Below are 21,600 nucleotides of genomic sequence, written 5' to 3' on the forward strand. Positions count from 1 at the left end.
CCACTACAATTTATTGATTCTCTTGCGGAATACAAATTATGCTTATGCAGATTCAGTGATCCTGGTGTCGGGTCAGGGATTATTTGTACAACTAAATTAAGGATAATTTACTACAAATGCCCTTGTCAAAAACTCACCATCAACACCAACTCGCCACTCCTGCTGTGTAGGTTGGAGGTGAAATTTACTTATATGCGAGTCTAAAGTCCATGTCGTATAAAATAACTAATTCTACATTCTTTGTTGGAGATGCTCTTACCATGTTTGACTTATTGTGAATCGGCCTTCAAATTTCCTTTTCACAAGCCTTTCAAGGATATTCTCCCAAATACTTTGAGTTTTATTTTTTAAATCAATAATATTTATGAATACTCTCCTATCCATTATCCTGATAAAAGCTTAATCACCCTTTGCAAAATTCATCTTCTAAAACTCTACATCATGTACCTCATCAAAGTCAAATCTGAAATGATTCCAAGTTTTCAAAGTGAGGTCATAAATATCAGTGGACTAATTAAAAGTATAATTTCGGAACAACAAGAAGATGACAACAACAAGGTACACACTTGGTATATAGTATTAGTTTGAAACCGAACCTAACTATATGGATCAACCCTAGTGTTGGATGAACCTATAGTGTATTTACTTATAATTATGAATAAAACAGTATCTATAATTACGGAAAGTAATAGTAAAGACACAACAAGATTTTGTTAACGAGGAAACCGCAAATGTAGAAAAATCCCGAGACCTAGTCCAGTTTTGAATACTCTCAAAATTAAGCCGCTATACAAAGACTACTACCAACTTCGTATAGTTGAAACCAAGTAAACTACCCCTAGTTAACTAGTTTCCTCAGTATCCCTGCGTCTACGACCAATATGGCCAATGCACGTGAATCCTAAGATAGATTCCACCATCTTAAGTTGCTTCAGCCGTTGTGAAGACTTCAAGCACTCAACTCTTTTGGATCGTTTTCCTAAACAATAAAAGAATAATCTGTTCGGTAACTGATCTTTCAATCTCAAGAATTAAATTAGAGATTATAGTTGAATCAAACAAAGGCTCTTATATTTAATCTAATAAACTCCATTGATGGGTAAGATCAACTAAGAACTAAATTATCAAGATAACGACATCTAGGTCTACAAAATATCATATTCGGATACTGAAGAATACCACCAAATGATAGTTTGTCGATCTAACACGACTATCAATCAATTGTCTATCAAAGATAAACAAGATCTAATCGGATCGGATCCCAACGGATCAAGTATGTACTCAAAGTAAATCACAAAGACATGACACCAATAAGAAAATCTTTTTGTCCTCAAATCTTCAATATCTTCAAAGTACCTACACAAATAAACTTGATTCCACTAATGATCGATCATACACAGTACATAGTCTGTTAACGATGAATGATCACGAGTCTATCATCAGATCTAAAAATAAATCTGAACAACCGTTAGTCCCTTGATCTAGTTTGAGTGACCTTATGTCAGAAGAGAAGGCTCTCATGATAGTCAAACCAGGTGTAATCAAGGTTTGACATTTTTATCCAATCAAATAAATAACCGAAAACTAAAATAGCAATGCAAATTCTAGATTCCAGCCAACGGTACTATCTAGACGCTTCTTGATCCCACAAAAGACTTAAAATTTGCAGACGTAAGAGATTTCGCCTAATTAGGTTACTTTCTTCTCCAAGATAGTATTACAAGTAATATTATTAATCGGCTATAGAAGTGACTACAAAATGAAGTGCCTTCCTCAGGATAAGTTTGTAAGAAGAACAAACTTCACTATTTATATACCAAGGTAGATCGGACACTAAGGAATTTCTATAACTGAAAATATTCTCAAGATATGCAATAAATATATAAATTTGGTTTTGTCTTATTCCAAGTAATATACAACTATAAAACCGACATCCTTCTTTGATTACAACTCAATATTAACTAGCATACAACATACTTAACTAATATATCTTCCAAAGATATTTTTGCTTGCTGGAAAAAAAAATACATATATATTTGAAAATCTCAACAAAAAGATTCTCAAACATTTCGGTTTTGTATCTCACCTTGCGTAATAAGGAATATCTTTGAACAACAAAAAATAAGATTTGTGCACATGTTCAAATTACTCATTATGTCGGCTTCTTGAACTTTACTATTTTGCAAACCAAATTTCCAAAATCACAAACCCTAAAGTGTATGTGTCGTTAAAAATTGGTTTTTTTATGGGGATTGGTTCTACCATAATTCACCATATAGGTAGGGGTAGGCTCTACCTTATTTTCCCATATAGGTAAGGATCGGTTTTACCTTAGTGAAAAGATCGAGGGTACAAGTACACCACCAACTTTTTCGTTCGGAAACTTGTACGGACTAAACTCAAATACAAGTCCGAGGGTTACAACTAAATGAATCTCAATCAAGGAATAGTAAAGAGTCTATTTCTCTTTCTCTAGCAATCAGTAGTAAAACAGAAACAAGTTCGTGAACCTGTTTATACCGTGAGAGTACTTGGACGATTCCAAAGATCAATATCCAAGATCAATCAAGTCGTATCCAACAAACAAGGATGTATATAACTTTGTTTGATTAACATACAAACTGTTATATTTCAATTATATAGATAAACAAATATAATGCGGAAAATAAATAACACAGGTAACAGAAGTTTTGTTAACTAGGAAACCGCATCTGTAGAAAAACCCTAGGACCTCGTCTAGATTTGAACATCAAACTGTATTAAGCTGCTACATAATCTATCCTACTATCAATAACTTCGTACTAGAATGTAGTTGAGATCGAACCCACAGTCATGGCGATTTAGTGATGGTCGCGTTCCTCACTCCTCTTGAATATCACAAGACTCTGATCAATTGATTCCCTTAGCTAATGTCCTTTACAGCATAAGAGTTGCTTCAACCTAAGCGAAGACTTTAAACCAATCTGTCTCCCACAGATAAGCCTATTTTGATTTCCATTTGATCATTAGATCAGGTAAGATAGGAAATCGTTTGCAGTGGAGTTAGTCCAGCAAACCTGAAAATCTGGTACTTACGATTCCCGAAGAGCATCCTAGATTATTATTCACCTCGCAAGAAAGACCTACTTGATATCAATTAAGAATATCGTGATAGAGGTAATGTCTTGTGGAATCACATAGTCTAAGACGAAGAATTTGTGATTTCTATCAATATTACCTGTTGGAGCTAGAGGCTTAATCATCAGTAGCAAGATCCGGATACACGAACTATCAAAGATAATATAGTCGGAGCGAAGTCTTTAAGTCGTTAAACCTAATTATATTTCTCAGTAAAATTGGAAACCTAGGTTAAGAGACAAGGGAAGCATTGGGATAAAATTTCCCAGCTGCTCGAGCTTTTTTTTATGTAGACTTTCATGATCGAAGGTTGCTTACGATTTAATCTAAGATAGATTTGTAATCAAGCAGACACTTTTCACCGTTAGATGAAATTCGACTTGATATTCAAGCTAAGATGACTTGGTAATCAAGTGATCATTCTTCACTGTTAGACGATTTAGCTTGAGATAAACACAAATAGAATATACACTTGGATAAGGATGAACCGTAACCAAACTGTGTACAATGGGTTTGTTCAAGAACGGTTAACCAAAGTTAGCCATACAAACATAATAAGCTTAGCCATTTTCATCAAACACTTTAAGATAACTTGATATACAACCATAACTTAATAGGTGATTAGTTATGTCTTATGTGTGTTTCAGAGAATTATTCAAATGCCAAATATCTCATATAAAAACTTTGAAATGCATCTGAAACTTAGCCAGTACCTTGGCACAGTGTCTCATGAAATGGAAGTATTTCATATAATTTAAAGCCCACTTAGTCATACGACTTAGTCTAATAGATAGAATTTTTAATACTTGAGTAAATAGGAATGCCTCAGCCTTCACATACCTTTTGCCGATGAAATCCTCCAAAGTCTTCAGTTGATCTCCATCTTCAATTGGTGAACGCAGTGAAGTATGGTACTCAACTAAACACTTCTATCCTAATCCGAGACATGACTAAAATGTAAACTACAAATCAAGTTACAGTTTTGATCAACTAAATTTGACAACAAGTTTGATATAGCAACACTTGTGAGTTCGACTGAGCGATGCTCTAACACTTAATTCCCCATATAATTAAGTAGGGATCATTACTTCCTTAGATCTTCAATGAAAATCGTACCACCAATCCACTTGATTTCTTTCAACTACGATACAAGCTTATAAGTCTACTTATTTAAACTCATGTAATCAAACATAGTTTTGTAGGCAATCAATCATAACTTTTAAGTTTATTACACAATCTAGTAATTACGAAGATTATGTTTATGCCGCAATTAAAAAGTTCAAAAGTTAATCGTTATACTTCGTAATTCAATATACCTAACTTGTAAAAAACTTGTATATTCTTCCCTGACACTTTGATCATAATAAGATGATCAAGTATCTAATACTAGAGTTTCATGTATGTAACTTCACATGTTATGTTTTCAATCTAAAAAACTTGAAAGTAACGATAGACATGAAAACAAATCAAGTCTTGTATTACTAACCTCAAGTGGAAGAATGATGTCGTCCTTGTTGTTGCTACGTCTTCGGATTCTTCGGGTTCACAGTAATACTTGTATGTCTCAACATTTCTAGGCTTCCTAGTCTAACCTAACGAAGTTGACTCTAGCAATTTAATCAAGCGACTTTTGATTTTTGATACTGAATATGACAGCCGACCTTGACATACCAACGCTTGAGGGGTTCAACTGAGAAATGCTCAAACAGTCTCCCCCTTGTCAACTTTAGTGACAAAACTCTAAGCATGAAAATCTTAGCTGGGAACTGTCAGGGATCCAAGTCTAAAGTGATTAGAGACTATCTGAAACAATTAGCTAAAACTCATAATCCTGATATCAAACTTTTGTCTGAAACTAAAATAGATGTTGCCGAAGTTATTAGTCTCTTTAAATTTCTTGATCTCCCAAACAGGATCTTTGTTCTGTTATTGGTCTTGTTGAAGGTCTCCTTTTCTTATGGAAGGATGGATTTCAACATCCTAAATTCCTCTAAAAGTATGATTCACTATATGATAAAGCATGATCCATCTAAGAAAAAACGTCTTATGTATTGTAACTATGGGTCCACCTTAAATGAAAAATAGGGAATACATTAAGAATCTAAGTTTTGTTGTTATTGGATCCTTATAGGAGATCTTAACATCACTTTCAACAATGAGGAGAAATTCAATAGGAACAATGCCTCTATCTCTACCTCTCCATCCATTATTCAATTTATTAATTATATTGGCCTTGTCAGAACTGGAAGTTATTTGTTTTTTTAAAAGGACTCTACTTGCAAGGATCAAGTCCATCTTGCATTGAAATGCAATGTAAAGGGGTCATATGCCTTTAAACTTCGAAAAGGTTGTGTGCAACCAGAAAGATTATCTCATAATGGAACGTCTATTTTTGGAAATATCTAAGAGAATAGTAAAGCTCTTTGCACAAGGTTGATAATTTGCATCTAATCTCTACTCTTGGCCAAACCTCTTTTATCATTCAAATAAAAAATGATATTGAGAAACGAGAATCCATTAACCATGAATAATGGAAGTTGTTAGAGCACTGCTCGGTCGAACTCGCAAGCGTTGCTATCTCAATAGTGAGTCTTGATTTCTAGTCTACTAATAACTAAGTATTGGACTAGGATAGAAAGTGTAGTTGACCTCTAGACTCCATGGTGTTCATCATGCAAAGACGAAGAACTACTCAAGGAACTGGTAGAACTTCATCGACAAAAAGTTATGTGGAGACTTGAACTTATCTATCACTCAAAAGTCTACTTTATCTCATATCTTGAGACAAAAGTCGTATTGCTATATAGACTGTGATTATACACATGTACTATTTACAACTGAGTTTATCTCGCTTATCTATTTCTCAAAATATGTGTTGGTAAGATTTCGTTTTTTCCAAGTTCATCTTTACTAGTGATGAAAGTCATATTAGTTTCAATCACTTGAAAATCGCTTTGACGAAAAATAGTTTGTGAACAACAACTATATAACGTTCTCTAACAATGTTTCAATGATTGAAATGAGAGTTTAGAATACATAACCATGGTTGGATATAAACACTGTGAGACAACTCATATGTGTGTAAGTCCAATATCCTTGAACCAAAGTATGCGTACTTTGCTGCTCAGGATAACCGGAACTAAAGTCCGCGTACCAGTACGCGTACTGTCGGAAGTTCACATCCCGTGAATTTCTGCTCGAGTTTGTGAACTGAAAACAAACTTATTCTAGTTACTTAAGTCCACATACCATTATGCGTACTTAAGTAGTTTATTTTCTAAAAACAGTTTAATTTGTGAACTAAGACATTTATATTTTAAGGAATGCAATCTATGCAAACCGTGGCTATAATGTTCATGAATCGATTCGAGTGATTCAAAACTGTTTTTGTTTCGATTGTGTATTGTATACTTCTATGATATCTAAGAAATTGAACAACTCTCTAACTAGTTCATTTGAGTCATTTGAACTAGTTGTGGTAAAGAAGAATATGTTTGATATGAAAGTGATCATATGGATAACCTATGGTTAACTACTGTTGAACCAACAACTTGTACACGTTTAGGTACGGTTACTCAAACCTAAATGAAGTTGCATTTCATGTGTGTATAACAATCTAAGATTCGATCTAACGGTTAAAATATTTAGCTTGAATCTAATCAGGTTTTCATCTAACGGTGAATATTGAATGCTTTGTTATCAAGGTAGCATTGATCACAAACCCTGATTTGAAGACTATATAAAGGAGAACTCTAGCAACTGGGAAACCTAATCCCCACACCTTCTGTGTGTTACTAGTTGCATAACTAGAGTCGATTCTCCTTTAACCTTAGATTTTTATCGAGACCCTGTAGGTTAACGACTTGAAGACTTCGTTGGGATTGTGAAACCAGACCCAACTATTTTCTCTGTAGTTGCGTGATCTGATCTTGTTGTTTCTATCGTATTTGAGTACAATCGTAAGATTGGCTTGAGATTAATTTCTCTGATAGGCAAGATAGAAAAATAGTCACAAACATCTTCGTCTCATCGTTTGTGATTCCACAATATCTAGTTTTACCATTATACGATTTAGATTATTGTGAGGTGATTGATAATTTTAGGATGTTCATCGGGAATATAAGTCTGGGTTATCGATTGGTTCCTGTTCACCTTGATTTATCAAAAGACGGAACAAAACTCATAGGTATTTCTGGGGGAGACAAATTTATCTATTACCGTAGACTTTTCTGTGTGATACAGATTTGTTTATTAAAGTCTTCGACTTTGGGTCCTAGCAAATCTTAGTTGTGGGGGAGATCATCTAAGGGAATCAAGTACATAGCATCCTGCTGGGATCAGAGACTTAGGAGCATAACTGTACCTTGGATCAGTGTAAGATTGATTGGGGTTCAACTACAGTCCAGACCGAAGTTAGTTTGTAGTATGCTAGTGTCTGTAGCGGCTTAATACAGTATGTGTTCAATCTGGACTAGGTCCCAGGATTTTTCTGCATTTGTGGTTTCCTCGTTAACAAAACTTCTGGTGTCTTTGTTATTTCTTTTCCGCATTATATTTTGTTATATAATTGAAATATCACAGGTTGTGCGTTGAATCGATCGATTGGTAAATCCAACCTTCGGTTGTTGATTGAAATTGATTGATACTTGAACATTGGTCTTTGGTACCGTTCAAGTGATTTCTCTTATATTCAATTAGATTCGCAAATTTATATTTGCTTGAGTAAGTATTGAATCGAGAAATTGAGATATAACTCCTTGATATACTTTTTATTAAGATTGAGTCTGACTGTCTAGTTGATTCTCTTAAAAGTATATTCGAGTTAGTCCATACAGATTGCTAAGTAAAATATTGGGTGTGGTTGTTAGACCCCCGCTTTTTCAGAAGTAAACCAACAACTATAATTTTAAGGATGCAGACAAGAACACTAAGATCCATCATGTTAATGCAAATAAAAGAAGGTCCAAAAACATGATAGACTCTCTTCATAATCAAGATGACACTTGATGCAATGACATATATAGTTTGGAATATTTTCTTACAAATGATTTCAAAAATATAAGTACTTCTTTAAATCTTGTAGTTGATAATGACTTTCTCAACAACATTCCTTCTATCATCTGATGCTGATAATGGAGGATTCGTGTTGGAATTTCAGCTTCATAATCATCTTTTATTAACTTAAAATGATCATATAACCCATATGCTGAAGAGATATTAAACATATTCTCCAAGCTAGAAAACACATATGTACAACTATTAATTCATGTAATAATGGTTCATCTTTTTACTTCTAATTTAGCTACAATATTAATATGACTGAAACCACAATCAATACTTGGTTATTTCTGAATTGATTAATATCAATGAGCTAAACAACAATATCATGTGAGCATTATACAAGTTAAGTAGAAGTAAAACAAAACATCATAAATCAAAATAAATTCAATGATTTAGCTTTCAACTTCTACTTCCTCTTGCTTGACTAATGATAAATCAGAAAATTCTGGATATAAAAATAAGAGGCTGGAATAGGGCTTAGTCATTACTTTCTTAGCTATGTGTTGTCTAACTTGTCTATCATTATATGTACGACATCTCACTAGGTGAATCATGCTTAGTCAACATGACACCTAAGCTAACATTAAGCTAATATTAAATCCTTGATTTGGCATATACTTAATCCAACTTAAATTAGAACTAATCAAAGAATAACTTAAGCTAAGCATGATGTGTTGCTAAACCAACATAAAGTCTAATAATTAATGGCTACACCTTTTAAAGATGAGGTCGATAAAACCTGAATGAGTATGGAGCCATGGAAGGAACACAGGCCAAATGGATTTCAATGTGGTTTCAACCTGACTCAACGTGAAATTTTGGGTGATGATGTAGTTCAAATAGTATAAGACTTCCTCAATTCTGGATATCTAAGCAGGCAGATTAACCAAACTAAACTTAGACTGACTCCTAAAGTAAAAATAAATTCTAAAGCTACATACTGCAGGCTCATAGCCTTATATAATATTTCTTACAAGATAATATCCAAGCTTATGGCTAGAAGAATGAAGACAATCATGGATATGATCATCTCTCCTATTCAATCAGCATATGTTCAAAGTATAATAATCTCTGAGAATATATCACTAGCTCATAAAGTTGTTAACAAACTCAAAATGACCAAGAAGCAAGGGGATACTGCTTATTTTTCTTTGAAGTTAGATATGTCAAAGGCCTTTGATAGGCTTAAATTAATTTTTCTCATTGTTTTCATGTAAAAAATGGGATTTGGGAAGGAGTGGTGTTCTCTCATCATGCAGAACATCAGTACCACACATAATTTTTTTTATGTTGCATGAAGCTACTTGCTCACTTTTTTCATCCTACAATGCAAGGTGACCCAATTTCCCCCTTACTTTCTTTCATTATTATTATGAAAAATTTTAGGTTGCAGAATCTAAAATACAGATAAAGGGTGTTAATATTGCTAGAAGAGCTCCACGAATTAGTTACTTACTTTCTACAGATGACTGTTTAATCTTCCTTAAATCTGATCTCAACAATACTAGGAATCTTCAATCCATCCTGGATAATTTCAGCAGTTGCTCTGGCCAATTAATAAATTTTCAAAATTCAAGCATACGTTTAGCAAAACCTAAGTACTGAAGGATGTAATGAGATCACCAATCTTCAAGTTAAGAACTTGGACGAGAATCAAAAATACTTAGGTATACTATTTTTCATGAAGAATATTTTTTTAATGGCTTAATTGATAACATGAAGAATAGACTCATTAGATGGAAAAACAAGATATTTCATCAAGTTGGGAGGTCCATTATGGTTAAATATGTTCTAAATTTTGTGCTCATTCACCAAATGAGTAATTTCAAGCTCCCTGATGCTCTCGGATGATACGATTAAATAAATGAACTCCCTTCAGCTTAGATTTTGGTGGGGGTAACCAGATAAAAAAAGGTGGCTTTTCACTTCTTGGTATAGCGTTTGTAGAAACACTGCAAATGAAGGACTTCATTTCAGAGGTTTATCATGTTTCAACCAAGCTCTTCTGGCTAAATATGCATGAAACATATTTACTTCAAAAAATAGCGTAAGGGCTAACTCCTTAAAAGCTACATACTTCCCATCTAGATCCCACTTTTACATTGACTATAATAAAAAGGATTCTACATGGAATTGGAAAAGTATTAGCAATAAGTTTAACTTCATTTAAAAATAAAAAATTTGGTGTCTGAGTAATGGTAAAGATATCATAATATGGAAAGATAAATAGATTATGTGCATTGATACTCTTCAAACTCCTAACACTTCGGGTGAAGACCCCTACAACTATACAAAGGTTGCAGACTTAATTGATTACTCCAATCATAAATGGAGGTATGACTTGGTCTCAATTCTCTTTGATCAACATACAACTCATCTCATTCTTTCCACGAGGATTTCAAAATGTTGTAGTGATAAACTAATCTAATTAGAAGCAAGAATGGTTGTTTCTCTGTTAAAAAAAACTTACCATACTCTCTATAATATCAAGTACCAGATAAATATGAATGTTAAGCCTAAACATCACCCCAAGAGTAAATCTCTTCTTATGGAAGCGTGTCAAAGACGTTCCGTCTGCCAAAGAAAGAGTTACTAAATACTTCTGCATTGAAGATCGATTTTGCAATAGGTGTAACCAATTGAAAACGTCCAAGCACATTATTCTGGAATGCCATATATCTAGACTCATTTAGTTCACAATTAATGTGATTAGAATATCTAATACTACATGGAATTCACTCAAGGATTGGATATATAGCTGGCTGGATAATGATAATTTTGAAGAGGATAATAAGATTCAGATAGCCAAACTGCTTGGTACTTTGGAAGGAAAGATGTATACTGGTCTTTGATAAGAAAGTAGTTAAACCTGAAAGCATTGTCAAGAAAATTCAGATTTTCGTGCATAACGCTGCTTCCGTCGATGATTCTGCGAGCCATAATAATCGAAGTAGAAGAGGTTTGAGTAATATTATTACATGGGAGCCTCCTAACCGAAACATGATAAAAATTAATTATGATGCTTCTTTTGTAATAACTAATTCCCTCCAATTTTGTAGATGACCATTTTGGGTCCAAAATATTTTTGCATAAATACACGGCTTCACTTCAAAGTAAAAGACACGCTTAGTAAGAGAAAAATACAAGAGCTCGTACCTAAAATATTAAGCTTGATATACCTAGTTAAATTACTCGCGCTTAGTAGTAATCAAATAGCTCCATTGTGATCAAAATACTTTGTAATTCATATCCAAAATCATAATACAATCATATATCATTTCCCGCTAGACGAAGGCGAAAGCCGAACCATGTAATTTTGTGTGAGTTGTTAACTTGGTTGTATTTACATTATTTTTCATACTTGGTTAATTATTTACTTAATTGTATAATAACTTATTGTATTTAGCGAGTTTATTTTCGTACACACTCCTCTAAAGAATGTATATGTAACATGTTAATTTGATTAGTCGATTAGTTAAGGGATGTTCATTACCCATCATCCATGCTTAGAATTTTGACACTCGTTACATAACTTCCCAAATTTGATTACCAACGCATATTTAACTCTTAGAGCAAGTCTTATGGTGGAATCCTTCTATCTTCCATCTTCCACGCCACCTCAGCACTTGGAACTATGGATGGAAGCGCAAGTGTAATGGTGGAATAGTAGAAACGTTATTCTTAATGAAGCTAAAAAAACGCAATTAAGAATGAAGCTTTTTTTTCAGCCGTTAGATTTCAACAACTCATTTTAAATCTATGGATAAAAAAAACGCAATTCTTAATTTTGTTTTTTTAGCTCCATTCTTAATTGCGTTTAATGCTATTCTTATTGGCGTTCAGATGGATTCCACGAAACCGTGGAACCTTGCTTGGATTTTCTGTGGAAGACCCCAACTTGGAAGCCACTAGACTTGACATTCCACGATTTTTCCACACTTGGAATAGTTTGGATTCTACCGTAAGACTTGCTCTCAGTATCAGTGCAACGGACACATCTTTACTTACCCGAAAATTAGTACATTTCAGGAAGAGAGATTGATTCATCTTCCCGTCCTAATAGAAACCAAATGATAAGTGTTAAACAACGAATGAAATAACTCGGTTTATTTACTTTCTCTCCCAATGTTACAGTTCCAAACTTGAATTAAGATTTAAAATTTGATTTCCAGGTTTTTCCTCATCATCGTTTGATACCAACGCTTCAGATTTTATTCTCGAAATTTCTGACAACTCATCACCACTGCCAGAATTAGTACCCAATCCCAGAATATCCAAGTTGCAGCTCTCATTGTTATCGTCCTTCGCACAGTCTCTAGTGCCGGAATCTGAAGGAATCACTGATGGTAGTTTAGATAACAGAACTTCAAGACTACAAGACATATTAGTAGTTGGCAGAAGAGATGGTATTGAACAAAAAGGAATTCCTCCTTCACTGTTAACATGTGGACTATTCCATCCAACATTCATGGATTTGTTTGGATATTCATCTTCAATTCTATCTCCATAACATCTTTTTCCTCCTCTCAATTGAAGCTTCTCATCCTCAATGCAGAAATCTGTCATTTGGGTATGGAGCTTGAATGTATTTGGGTATGAATGAGGAGGCATTAGATATGGTCTTTGCATTGTGAATGCACTTGGTATGCTGTGAAGGTAGCTGAATATCCTTTGTATGTTGATCACTAGATTGAGATCTTCCATAACCTGATGAAGAAACCCATTAGACCATTAGTTGAATGAGTGAGTGGGAGAATGAGAGTGAGAAAAGACCTTTTCCAGTGAGCCTAATTGAATTAAGCCTTCTCTAACTGAAATAATAGCAACAGTCTGAAAAGAAACAAAAAGAAAAAGTTATCTTAAGAATCCCCAAGGCCTCAAGGAAAATTTTGAAGTAGTGACATATGAAAAGCGAAACAGTATGTTTGAAGCAACCTCAAAATTCCATTGAGGTTGTTGATCTAAGTAAAAAATTGCTCTTACAATTGCCAATAGGCACAAAAGTAGTTGCTGCAACTTTGGCCACGTAATTTTAAAAATAAAAAGGAAGATGGTGTTCTTTGTTTCAACTTACTTGAATGCCTGAACTGAACTGAAAATCCCAAGCTCTCGGTTGCTGTTCACAACAAGAATTAAAGAGAAAAGAACATTATTCTACTTAAAGCAAATTTTACATATCTTGAAGAGAAAAAAAGTAGAGAGACTGTCAGAGTATCAAGTGGGAAACTGTGGTTTCCTGGTTTATTACTTACAGAGTCATTTGATCCATTCCAAGAAGATTGATGGTGATGATCTTTATCAACTGAGTTTTCTCTAAATACCCACTTGTGACTATTTTCCGCTGCAGTTTTTCCTATTAATCTGCAAAATGGCACACACAACTTACATATTTTTGTAATCTAAAGAAAACGAACTCACAGACTATTTAGAGATCAGTTCACCCTTCTCCATAGTTATAAACTTCATGAGACATCTTAAAGAAAACATGAGCTCCAAATCTTCCTTTACTGTAGTCACTTCCAGCTCTGTCACATTCCAAAAAGTCACAATACCCGTCTTCCCATGCTAGAATCCTGGAAAAAAAGAATCCACTCATGAAGTCTGTCTTTTGGTTCTTTGAATAGTATATCGGAGGTGTTAGCAGTTGAGTTACCAGTTCCTGTTGCTTCCTTTAGAACGATCAAGAAAACTGCCTCCAAAATCCCACCTGCAAAAGTTTAATGATAATCCAAGAATTAGTATCTAAATATGTTTATATCAAGAGAAACTCTCTGCACAATGTAGCTTAGTGATAGAGTAAATGATTGAAGTTGTTTGCTTACTTGGGTGGTGGATAATTCCTAGGCAGGATCCTCCAAAAGACTGCATAAACCCACTTTGAAGAATCTGAACAAGAACATAGATTTCTCAGTGTTTGTTGCAAGAGACAATTGAGCATGAGAGCCCGGCCTTCCATTGTTGATCCAGAGAGAGAGAGGGAGAAAGAGCTTGTTGTGGTTTAAGTAAACAGCTTCTGCAGTACTACTGAACGCATTAAGAAGGGGAAGTAATGGGACCTGTAACTGTAACTGTAATACACAGAGCCAGTATCAATTTAGGCCCACTTTCAACTGACCGGTGGTAATGGTACTGGATGCTGTGCCATTTCTTGAATGCAATTTCAAGTGTGTGCCCACGGAAAGCCATGTATGCCGAGGAGTGACAACAACAACAACAACATACATGTAAAGCAACAGGTTGCCACTTGACCAGTAGTAAATGTGGAGCCAGAGAGTAACATGATCCCTGGATTTTATCCTCCTCACTCTGTTTCACAATTCACATCATGGGTTTTAGCTTTTAGGAACCGGACCTACAACATTAAGAAAAAACCTTATCACTGATCTAGTGAAATGCAAATAGGCTCAAGAGATTAGACATTACAAAGCCCCCTTGTGTGAAGAGATTAGGGTAAAGTGTTGTAGGACTGTGTGGTAAGTGAAAAGATGGGTGAATAGATAGACAGCAGAAGGTATATAAATATGTAAAGCAGACTTGATTGATGAGGTACCCTAATAGGGAGGCAAATGGATCGAGACAACTACACAGCTAATGGACCCTAACTCTGTCAGCTCAACTGTTTATCAATAAAACAAAGAACACTCACACTCAAGTTTTCTCGATTCACACACACACATAATATTATTGAAAGGCAAGAAACATCATCACTAATTCATCTTCCTCCTTCCTCCCATTTGGTGTTAGTCACTCTCCAATTATCAACCTTTTCTTTTTCCCTTCATCAATAGATTCTATACCAGGCATCCATGTCCTATATCTTATCTCCTTGGAATAAAAACACCCTTCAATTTGCAACTGGGGCTTCCTTACTTTACAGCTGTGTCTCCCTTGTACCAGCAAGCAAGTTTGAAATTGGTGCTTCATTTTTTTTCTTGTTCGTAGTACAACTTAGTCAAGAAAACGTACACACTTCGCTCATCAAAAATAAGATTCGAGGGAAGGGTCGATTAGCTAGTCAGACAAGCGAGCGTGCTTTTAATTATGCTCGGATGGACAATTTTTACATAGTGTGATACCAACAGGATAGAGATGAGGGGAATAGCAGAAAGCGCGTCCCATATGTCGATTCCCGGTAGACAGTAACAACTCAAGCAAAAATCTTCAACGTACAATTTCAACTTTGAAGAGGGTTCAGGGTTCTTCTTGTCGCACTCAAGTGAGTGATGCTGAATCTCTAACAATTTGGGAGGTGGGGAATAAATCAATTGGATAAAAATGGGGGAAATATAAATAGAGATCATTTTTGATTGGGATGTCCGCCACAGTAGATCACTAGACGACATACATTTAGGGGAGCATAGCATGATGTGCATGCCCCAGTCATGTCAAAACTCTGAAATGATGCAACTACAATCGACCTGTACAAACATTTGGGCACTTATGATGTCAGCCGATTAATTTCTTAGAGCCAAACCTGAAGAACGCAAAATGTCTATATATGATCTTGTTCCTAGTTATGAATTTCGTTGGAATGACAAGCACCTCCAAACACAACCCCTCCGGTTCACCAGCCTAAAAAAATCCATCCTTCAAAAAGGAAAAATAAAAATAAAGCATAGTACTAGAGAAAGAGAGAGAAAACTGTCAATATCTCATGCCACATCAAAACCGTAAAATCCCCTGGCTAGGGTTCCCTTCTATTATAAAATGCTCATTGTGCATGGAACAAATTTGCTAAATCAGTATCCAACTGACTGGGCTTTGTAACATATCCCTCTATATGAAGAAGAAAGGGAAAAGCTAAAGATACCAACAAATTAATAGGATATTTTAAGTAAAGGAACCATCTATTTGTCACCCATCATGCTGCAATTGTTGTTAAGGGGCTCATAACTAGCCCATAGTTCTGAATAAATGACATGGGTGGTAACTGGATTCCAGACAACTTTTCCACCTATCTTGTACCCAAATGCTCCTGCATTTTGGATGAAAGAAGTATGTAACTCTATGCAAAGTGTTTTGTAACTGATTCATTTGATATTTTTGAACAGGCTGTTACCAATGTTTAAGGATTATACCTGAAGTTTCAATCTCTAAGAAGACGTATCGTCAGTAACTACTTTCTTTCCCGTGTACCGCTGAAAAGAGGTAAATACCCGGAGATGAGGAGTCAATGTAAGTAATTGCATAACTGTACGAGCATCCAGAATACAATAATTTGGTGCTAGAGAGACCTATTGCCTACCTGCTTGCCCAGGGAAATGGGAACATATCTGTATTTGATCATGTGCAATATTTGTCTCTTCATGGTGAGGAAAAAGAGCACCAGCCAGTAAAAGAGAAGTATTGGCCAAAACACAGGCACGTCAAATGCACTGAAGAATGTCATGACAAAAGCAATGCAGAATGCTTTTGTGATCGAATACCTAGCAGGGGAAACAAGACACAACAACTTAAATGTTAATATCCCCCCTCTTAGCAAATATTGAACTATATCAAACAACATCAGGTGATTTACAAAATAGGAGTAAACTGAATAAGTATGAACCATAACAAGTTTATAAATCAACCAAGATAGATAACAAGAGAATAGACTCAACCCATTAACTATTCTTTCACAACTGAATCCGTGTGCGTGCAACTGTTTGGATACTGCATTAAGCTACTTACCCCCAATTAACAACAAACACAAAAAAAACACCTCATACATCTCTCTGGTTTCTGAAGAATGCAGCTCGAAAGCTGAATATTGGCGACCCTCAAAGAATTTGAGCAATTGGAAAGTATGTCCAAGAATGATTATACTCTGAGACAATCTTAGAATTCAACTTGTTTTTTTTCAAATATGTAGGTAAGAGAATAGCCACTGCTCACAGAATACAAATCAAGTAGAGGTGCAAAATGTAAAACAAGCTCAACTACCGAATATGAATGGTTGCATCTTTTAATCAATAAGGTCTCTTTATATACTAACCAAATAGAACATTGGAGTTAATACGTAATCATATGGAAATTATTAACAAGTACCCTGGCTTTTCCCACCTCATCAAAAATGTGTACCTAGTTGTAAGTTTGTAACTGTGTAATCCTATCGAATGCAAATATATGAAACCACCACAAGGCACATATATGAAGGTAAAAAGTTGTATAACTCAATTAAAACTACATAAAAATTGTATAACTTCTTGTATGCAGCCATTTCCCTACACAGAAAACAAATGCCTATTGCCAATAAGTATAACAAAACTACACATCTGCAAGTATATCAACTATGGCACACTTTTAACTTATCGATTACAACCTATTTACCAGATCAATAAAACGCACTAAGTAAGTGACGCCTAAGACAGGCTACCACAATATCCTTTGTGTATGTTACTATTAAAGAATTTCCCATATCAGATGCTAAATCACAAGGACCAACTAAGCCATGCAGTTAGCATATTCCCTAATAATGACAACCGAGTTCCCTGTCAGGAAATAGGAATCAGTCAATCTGAAAATCAAACCCCTTTTTCTTTTTCTTACCGTACCTAAGGGCAAAGTTGTATGGCAAATTCATTTCCGAATCAAAAAAAATCAATAAGATTCTAATAAGAAAGCAGCTGAATTACAACAAAAAGAATAGATTAAAGCCTAAAATTAGATAGGCAAAATTACCAGAATTTGAATTCAGGGAGACGACGAACAAAGGGACGAAATTCATCAGAACATCTAGTTGGAAGTGTTGGACCATCATCACCGGTAATATCTTGAATTTCTGGATCAACTTGTGGTGATAAAAATGCAATCAAGAGATTGAGAATATAAATCCCAAGTCCATAAGAAATTATATAAAACCCTTGAAGAAAATACACACGAATCATATAAATGACAGCAACAAAACCAAATCCGATCCAGCGTCTCAAAACATGTGGTGTTGATTTATCTAATAAATATTGATATTTTATTGATACTCCATTACTCCACTCAGAAAAAAATCCTCCTGATGATTGATTTTCATCAATACCAACAGCACCAACACCAGATTCCATTGGATTCCCTCTCTCTTCTCCAACTTGTTTTAGGTTTCCTTTCTCTCTTTTATGCAGAGAAGAGAAGAGGGGTAAAAATGCAGATCTGTGTTTTATTTTGGTTTTCTCTTTGTGTTTTTCTTCATTTTTTTTTTTTTTGTTTTATTTACCTCATGATGCTCCTAATTTTCGCTGATTAATCGGTTACATTTTGTTTCTGTGGGGAGAGAAAAAAATGGTTGACTTTGTTTCAGTGCATTGACTCGTTTGACCAGACACCGACAAAATCAGTATTTATTTTTATTTTTGGATTGGTGATTCAGAATCATTATTATTTTTGGATTGGTAAATTAGAAAAAAAAGTTCAGGAAACCTTCGAAAATACAAAGATCGACCAAAAAAACAAAAAAAAAAAAAAAAACAGGAAAAAACCATCCTCTAAAGAAAATGCCGATAATACAGACATAAAGACCAAAAAAACGCCACAAACAGTCGGTCCAAACCGAAAAGAAACATTATGAAATTTCAACGAGGTTCAAGAATAATCAACTTCTATTTTCTTATATAATCTTTTAAAAACACATTATGGAAATCAGGTTGTTGATACATCCAATAAGCTATTGTATGCATGATTTTTTTGGAACTAATTTAGTAAGAGTCAAAGACTTGTTGTTAAAAACTTGATTGTTCTTTTACTTCTACATGTTCCATACGATAGCAGTTGGAAGAGCTTTATGAACGAGAAATCATATAATATGATGAGAGTCTTCCTCTTAGCAAAAGATCGAGTTTTAACCCTTATCATAACGATGGAAATACGAGAATGGCGAGGAATCATATCGAAATTTTGTATTAGCTAACGCCAGGCTAGTTAACTACTAAGTATCAACAACAACCGTTAAGGCACAACAAAAGGAAAAAATGAAAAACGTGTGAATTCAGAAGGATAGCAACTAATGGGTGCGGGGATACGCCCACAAATAGGCAGAGACACAAACATTTTCGATGAGGTCGTGATTGGTTAAAGAAGAACTTCAAAAAAGAACTACGAAAGGTAGAAGGTGCAACACTTGCAGCATCGGAAAGAGAGGGACTCTCTATGCACTAAAAGTACGACGGGCAATCCCAGAAAAGGTAAGAACGAAAGAAAATGGAGGAATATAACGCAGATATGAAGAGATTATTAAAGCATACAACATGGTAGTAAGGATAAGGAAGAAATGAACTAAAGAAAAGAAGATGAACAAATAGGGTTGTCAAGGGATTAAATTCGGTCGGATTTTCACAAATCTGATTCCGACAGGCTTAGTGTTATCAGTCTTAGATTATGGTAAAATTGTCGCCCCCTTTCTTGAGGGAGAAGGGGCAATATATATTATTATTATTATTATTATTCAATGAGAATATTCTGGGTCCTATAAATATGGCAAAATATAATTTATTACACCCCCTTAGTCTTAGCGGGAGAGGAACAAACGCTTAGACTAGTACGAAAACGAATAAATAATTGTTTAGGAAGACCCTTTGTAAAAATATCAGCATACTGATTTTCAGATGGAATGTGCAACATTCGAATGTCTCCAATGCGTACGCGTTCACGAACAAAATGAATGTCAATTTCCACATGTTTTGTGCGTTGATGTTGAACAGGATCACCATACATGTAGACAGCACTCACGTTGTCACAATACACGATAGTAGCACATCGTAGTGGTATATGTAGCTCAAGAAGTAAATTCCGGATCCAAGTTGTCTCGGCCACAACATTGGCCACGCCCCAATATTCAGCTTCAGCACTAGAGCGAGAGACAGTTGTCTAACATTTGGAAGACCAAAAACAAGGTTGTCACCCAGAAAGATGCAGAAACCAGAGGTTGATCGCCGTGAATCAGAACAGCCCGCCCAATCAGCATCGGAGTATGCATGGATGCCAGAAATGGTGGATACAGATAAAAACAACCCATGATTGATAGTGCCCTGGAGGTACCGAAGTATACGCCGAAGCGCCTGCATGTGAGGTTCTCTAGGGTCGTGCATGAATAAACATACATGTTGAACCGCGTAAGATATATCCGGTCGAGTAAAAGTAAGATATTGTAATGCCCCGGCCAAACTGCGGTATAAGGTAGGATCCTTAAGAGATGGTCCAGAGGTAGCGCTAAGCTTGGAGTTGGTGTCGACCGGAGTGGCTACTGGGTTGCAGGCAGTCATGGAAGCACGAGAAATGATGTCCTTCGTATAGAGTGACTGAGATAAAAACAGCCCGAAATAAGACCGAGTAGCAGTAATGCCCAAAAAATGATGTAATGAGCCAAGATCAGTCATACAGAACTCTCGTTTCATTATGTTAATAAAACGGGTGAGAAGAACATCAGTGGAGGCAGTGAGTATGATATCATCAACATACAATAATAAGTAGGCAGTGTCCTGTCCTGACCGATATATAAATAAAGATGGATCACATACACTACCCTGGAAACCACAACTGATGATGAAAGTCGCAAACCGTTGAAACCACGCCCGAGGCGCCTGTTTGAGACCATATGGAGATCTACGTAGTCGACAGACATGATCTGGACGGGTAGGATCAACAAATCCCGGAGGTTGATGCATATAAACTGTCTCAGCTAAGTCCCCGTGGAGAAAGGCATTCTTGACGTCCAATTAGTGAATGGTCCAAGATCTGGAGGTGGCAATGGTGAGAACTGTGCGAATAGTGGCGGGCTTGACGACCGGACTGAACGTCTCAAAGCAATCAACTCCAATTTGCTGTGATTTACCGTTGGCGACAAGACGGGCTTTGTGACGTTGTAATGATCCATCTGCATGAAACTTGTGTCGAAAAAGCCACATGGAGCGAATAACATGAGCACCAGGAGGTCTTGGCACTAGATCCCAAGTGTTAGTTTTCAACATTGCAATGTATTCATCTAGCATGGCTTTCTTCCAGTTTGGGTCCCGAAGGTCATATAGATGAGACTTGGGAAGACGGGAGATTTTGTGTTGGATTTGAACATGAAGGTTCAACCGGTGAGATGGACGGAATGGCAGTGGAGCTGCCGGGAGGAAAAGGAGGGACAGACTGTGGAGGGACAGTGGTAGGGGATATAGACTGTAGGGGGACAGTTGTAGAAGGTGTATAGGATGATGACGTTGTGGGAGACTCGGCAATTGGAGGAGTACAGGAAGGAGTAGAAGAATGTGCTGGTGAATTCCGGTCAGTGGAGAGGGGTAGGGAGTTGACGTCCGTGACAGGACTGGGTGAACCGGGAGCAGGTGAATGGAGACGGAAGGGGAGAGGAGATGCAGCGGAAAGAGGAAGTCGATAACTGCGATGAGGTGGGGTATATGGTTGATGGGAAACAAGAGATGCAGGTGGTGAAGTATTAGTGGATGGGTAGGCTAGAGG

At 35.9% G+C, this 21,600-nt stretch overlaps 2 protein-coding genes across 4 annotated transcripts; both read right to left on the reverse strand.

The window, feature by feature from the left end:
* Window positions 1-12,158: 12,158 nt before the first annotated feature.
* LOC113346699 (protein RICE SALT SENSITIVE 3-like) lies at window positions 12,159-15,780 on the reverse strand. 3 transcript variants are annotated; one of them, XM_026590183.1, is made up of 9 exons: window positions 15,653-15,780; window positions 14,294-14,530; window positions 14,001-14,191; window positions 13,832-13,885; window positions 13,620-13,751; window positions 13,431-13,539; window positions 13,253-13,294; window positions 12,952-13,008; window positions 12,159-12,885 (listed from the first exon to the last, which is right to left on the reverse strand). In XM_026590183.1, the coding sequence occupies exons 3-9, from the start codon at window positions 14,132-14,134 to the stop codon at window positions 12,307-12,309; spliced, it is 1,107 nt and encodes a 368-aa protein (XP_026445968.1). In that variant the 5' UTR covers window positions 14,135-14,191; window positions 14,294-14,530; window positions 15,653-15,780; the 3' UTR covers window positions 12,159-12,306. The 3 variants fall into 3 exon arrangements, with proteins under 3 accessions (XP_026445968.1, XP_026445969.1, XP_026445970.1); XM_026590184.1 differs by having other exon boundaries at window positions 14,001-14,199; XM_026590185.1 differs by lacking the exon at window positions 12,952-13,008 and having other exon boundaries at window positions 14,001-14,530.
* A 32-nt stretch (window positions 15,781-15,812) lies between these two features.
* On the reverse strand, window positions 15,813-18,338 carry LOC113346700 (protein RER1A-like). Its single transcript, XM_026590186.1, has 4 exons — window positions 17,839-18,338; window positions 16,424-16,604; window positions 16,257-16,316; window positions 15,813-16,153 (listed from the first exon to the last, which is right to left on the reverse strand). Exons 1-3 carry the CDS (start codon window positions 18,210-18,212, stop codon window positions 16,272-16,274), a joined length of 600 nt encoding a protein of 199 aa, XP_026445971.1. The 5' UTR covers window positions 18,213-18,338; the 3' UTR covers window positions 15,813-16,153; window positions 16,257-16,271.
* Between the last annotated feature and the right edge of the window lie 3,262 nt (window positions 18,339-21,600).

This window comes from Papaver somniferum, chromosome 2, assembly GCF_003573695.1.
Source record: "Papaver somniferum cultivar HN1 chromosome 2, ASM357369v1, whole genome shotgun sequence".
Taxonomy (NCBI): domain Eukaryota; kingdom Viridiplantae; phylum Streptophyta; class Magnoliopsida; order Ranunculales; family Papaveraceae; genus Papaver; species Papaver somniferum.

What these genes read in the sequence shown, in the direction of transcription:
- LOC113346699 (XM_026590183.1), bottom strand. Translation starts at nt 14,134, where the DNA reads ATGGAAGGCCGGGCTCTCATGCTCAATTGTCTCTTGCAACAAACACTG. An exon ending in GGAATGGATCAAATGACTCT is followed by an intron (nt 13,295 to 13,430) that starts GTAAGTAATAAA and finishes TGTTGTGAACAG; the next exon opens with CAACCGAGAGCTTGGGATTT. An exon ending in AGTTCAGTTCAGGCATTCAA is followed by an intron (nt 13,009 to 13,252) that starts GTAAGTTGAAAC and finishes GTTTCTTTTCAG; the next exon opens with ACTGTTGCTATTATTTCAGT.
- LOC113346700 (XM_026590186.1), bottom strand. Translation starts at nt 18,212, where the DNA reads ATGGAATCTGGTGTTGGTGCTGTTGGTATTGATGAAAATCAATCATCA. An exon ending in CTCCCTGAATTCAAATTCTG is followed by an intron (nt 16,605 to 17,838) that starts GTAATTTTGCCT and finishes TTCCCCTGCTAG; the next exon opens with GTATTCGATCACAAAAGCAT. An exon ending in CCATTTCCCTGGGCAAGCAG is followed by an intron (nt 16,317 to 16,423) that starts GTAGGCAATAGG and finishes ACCTCTTTTCAG; the next exon opens with CGGTACACGGGAAAGAAAGT.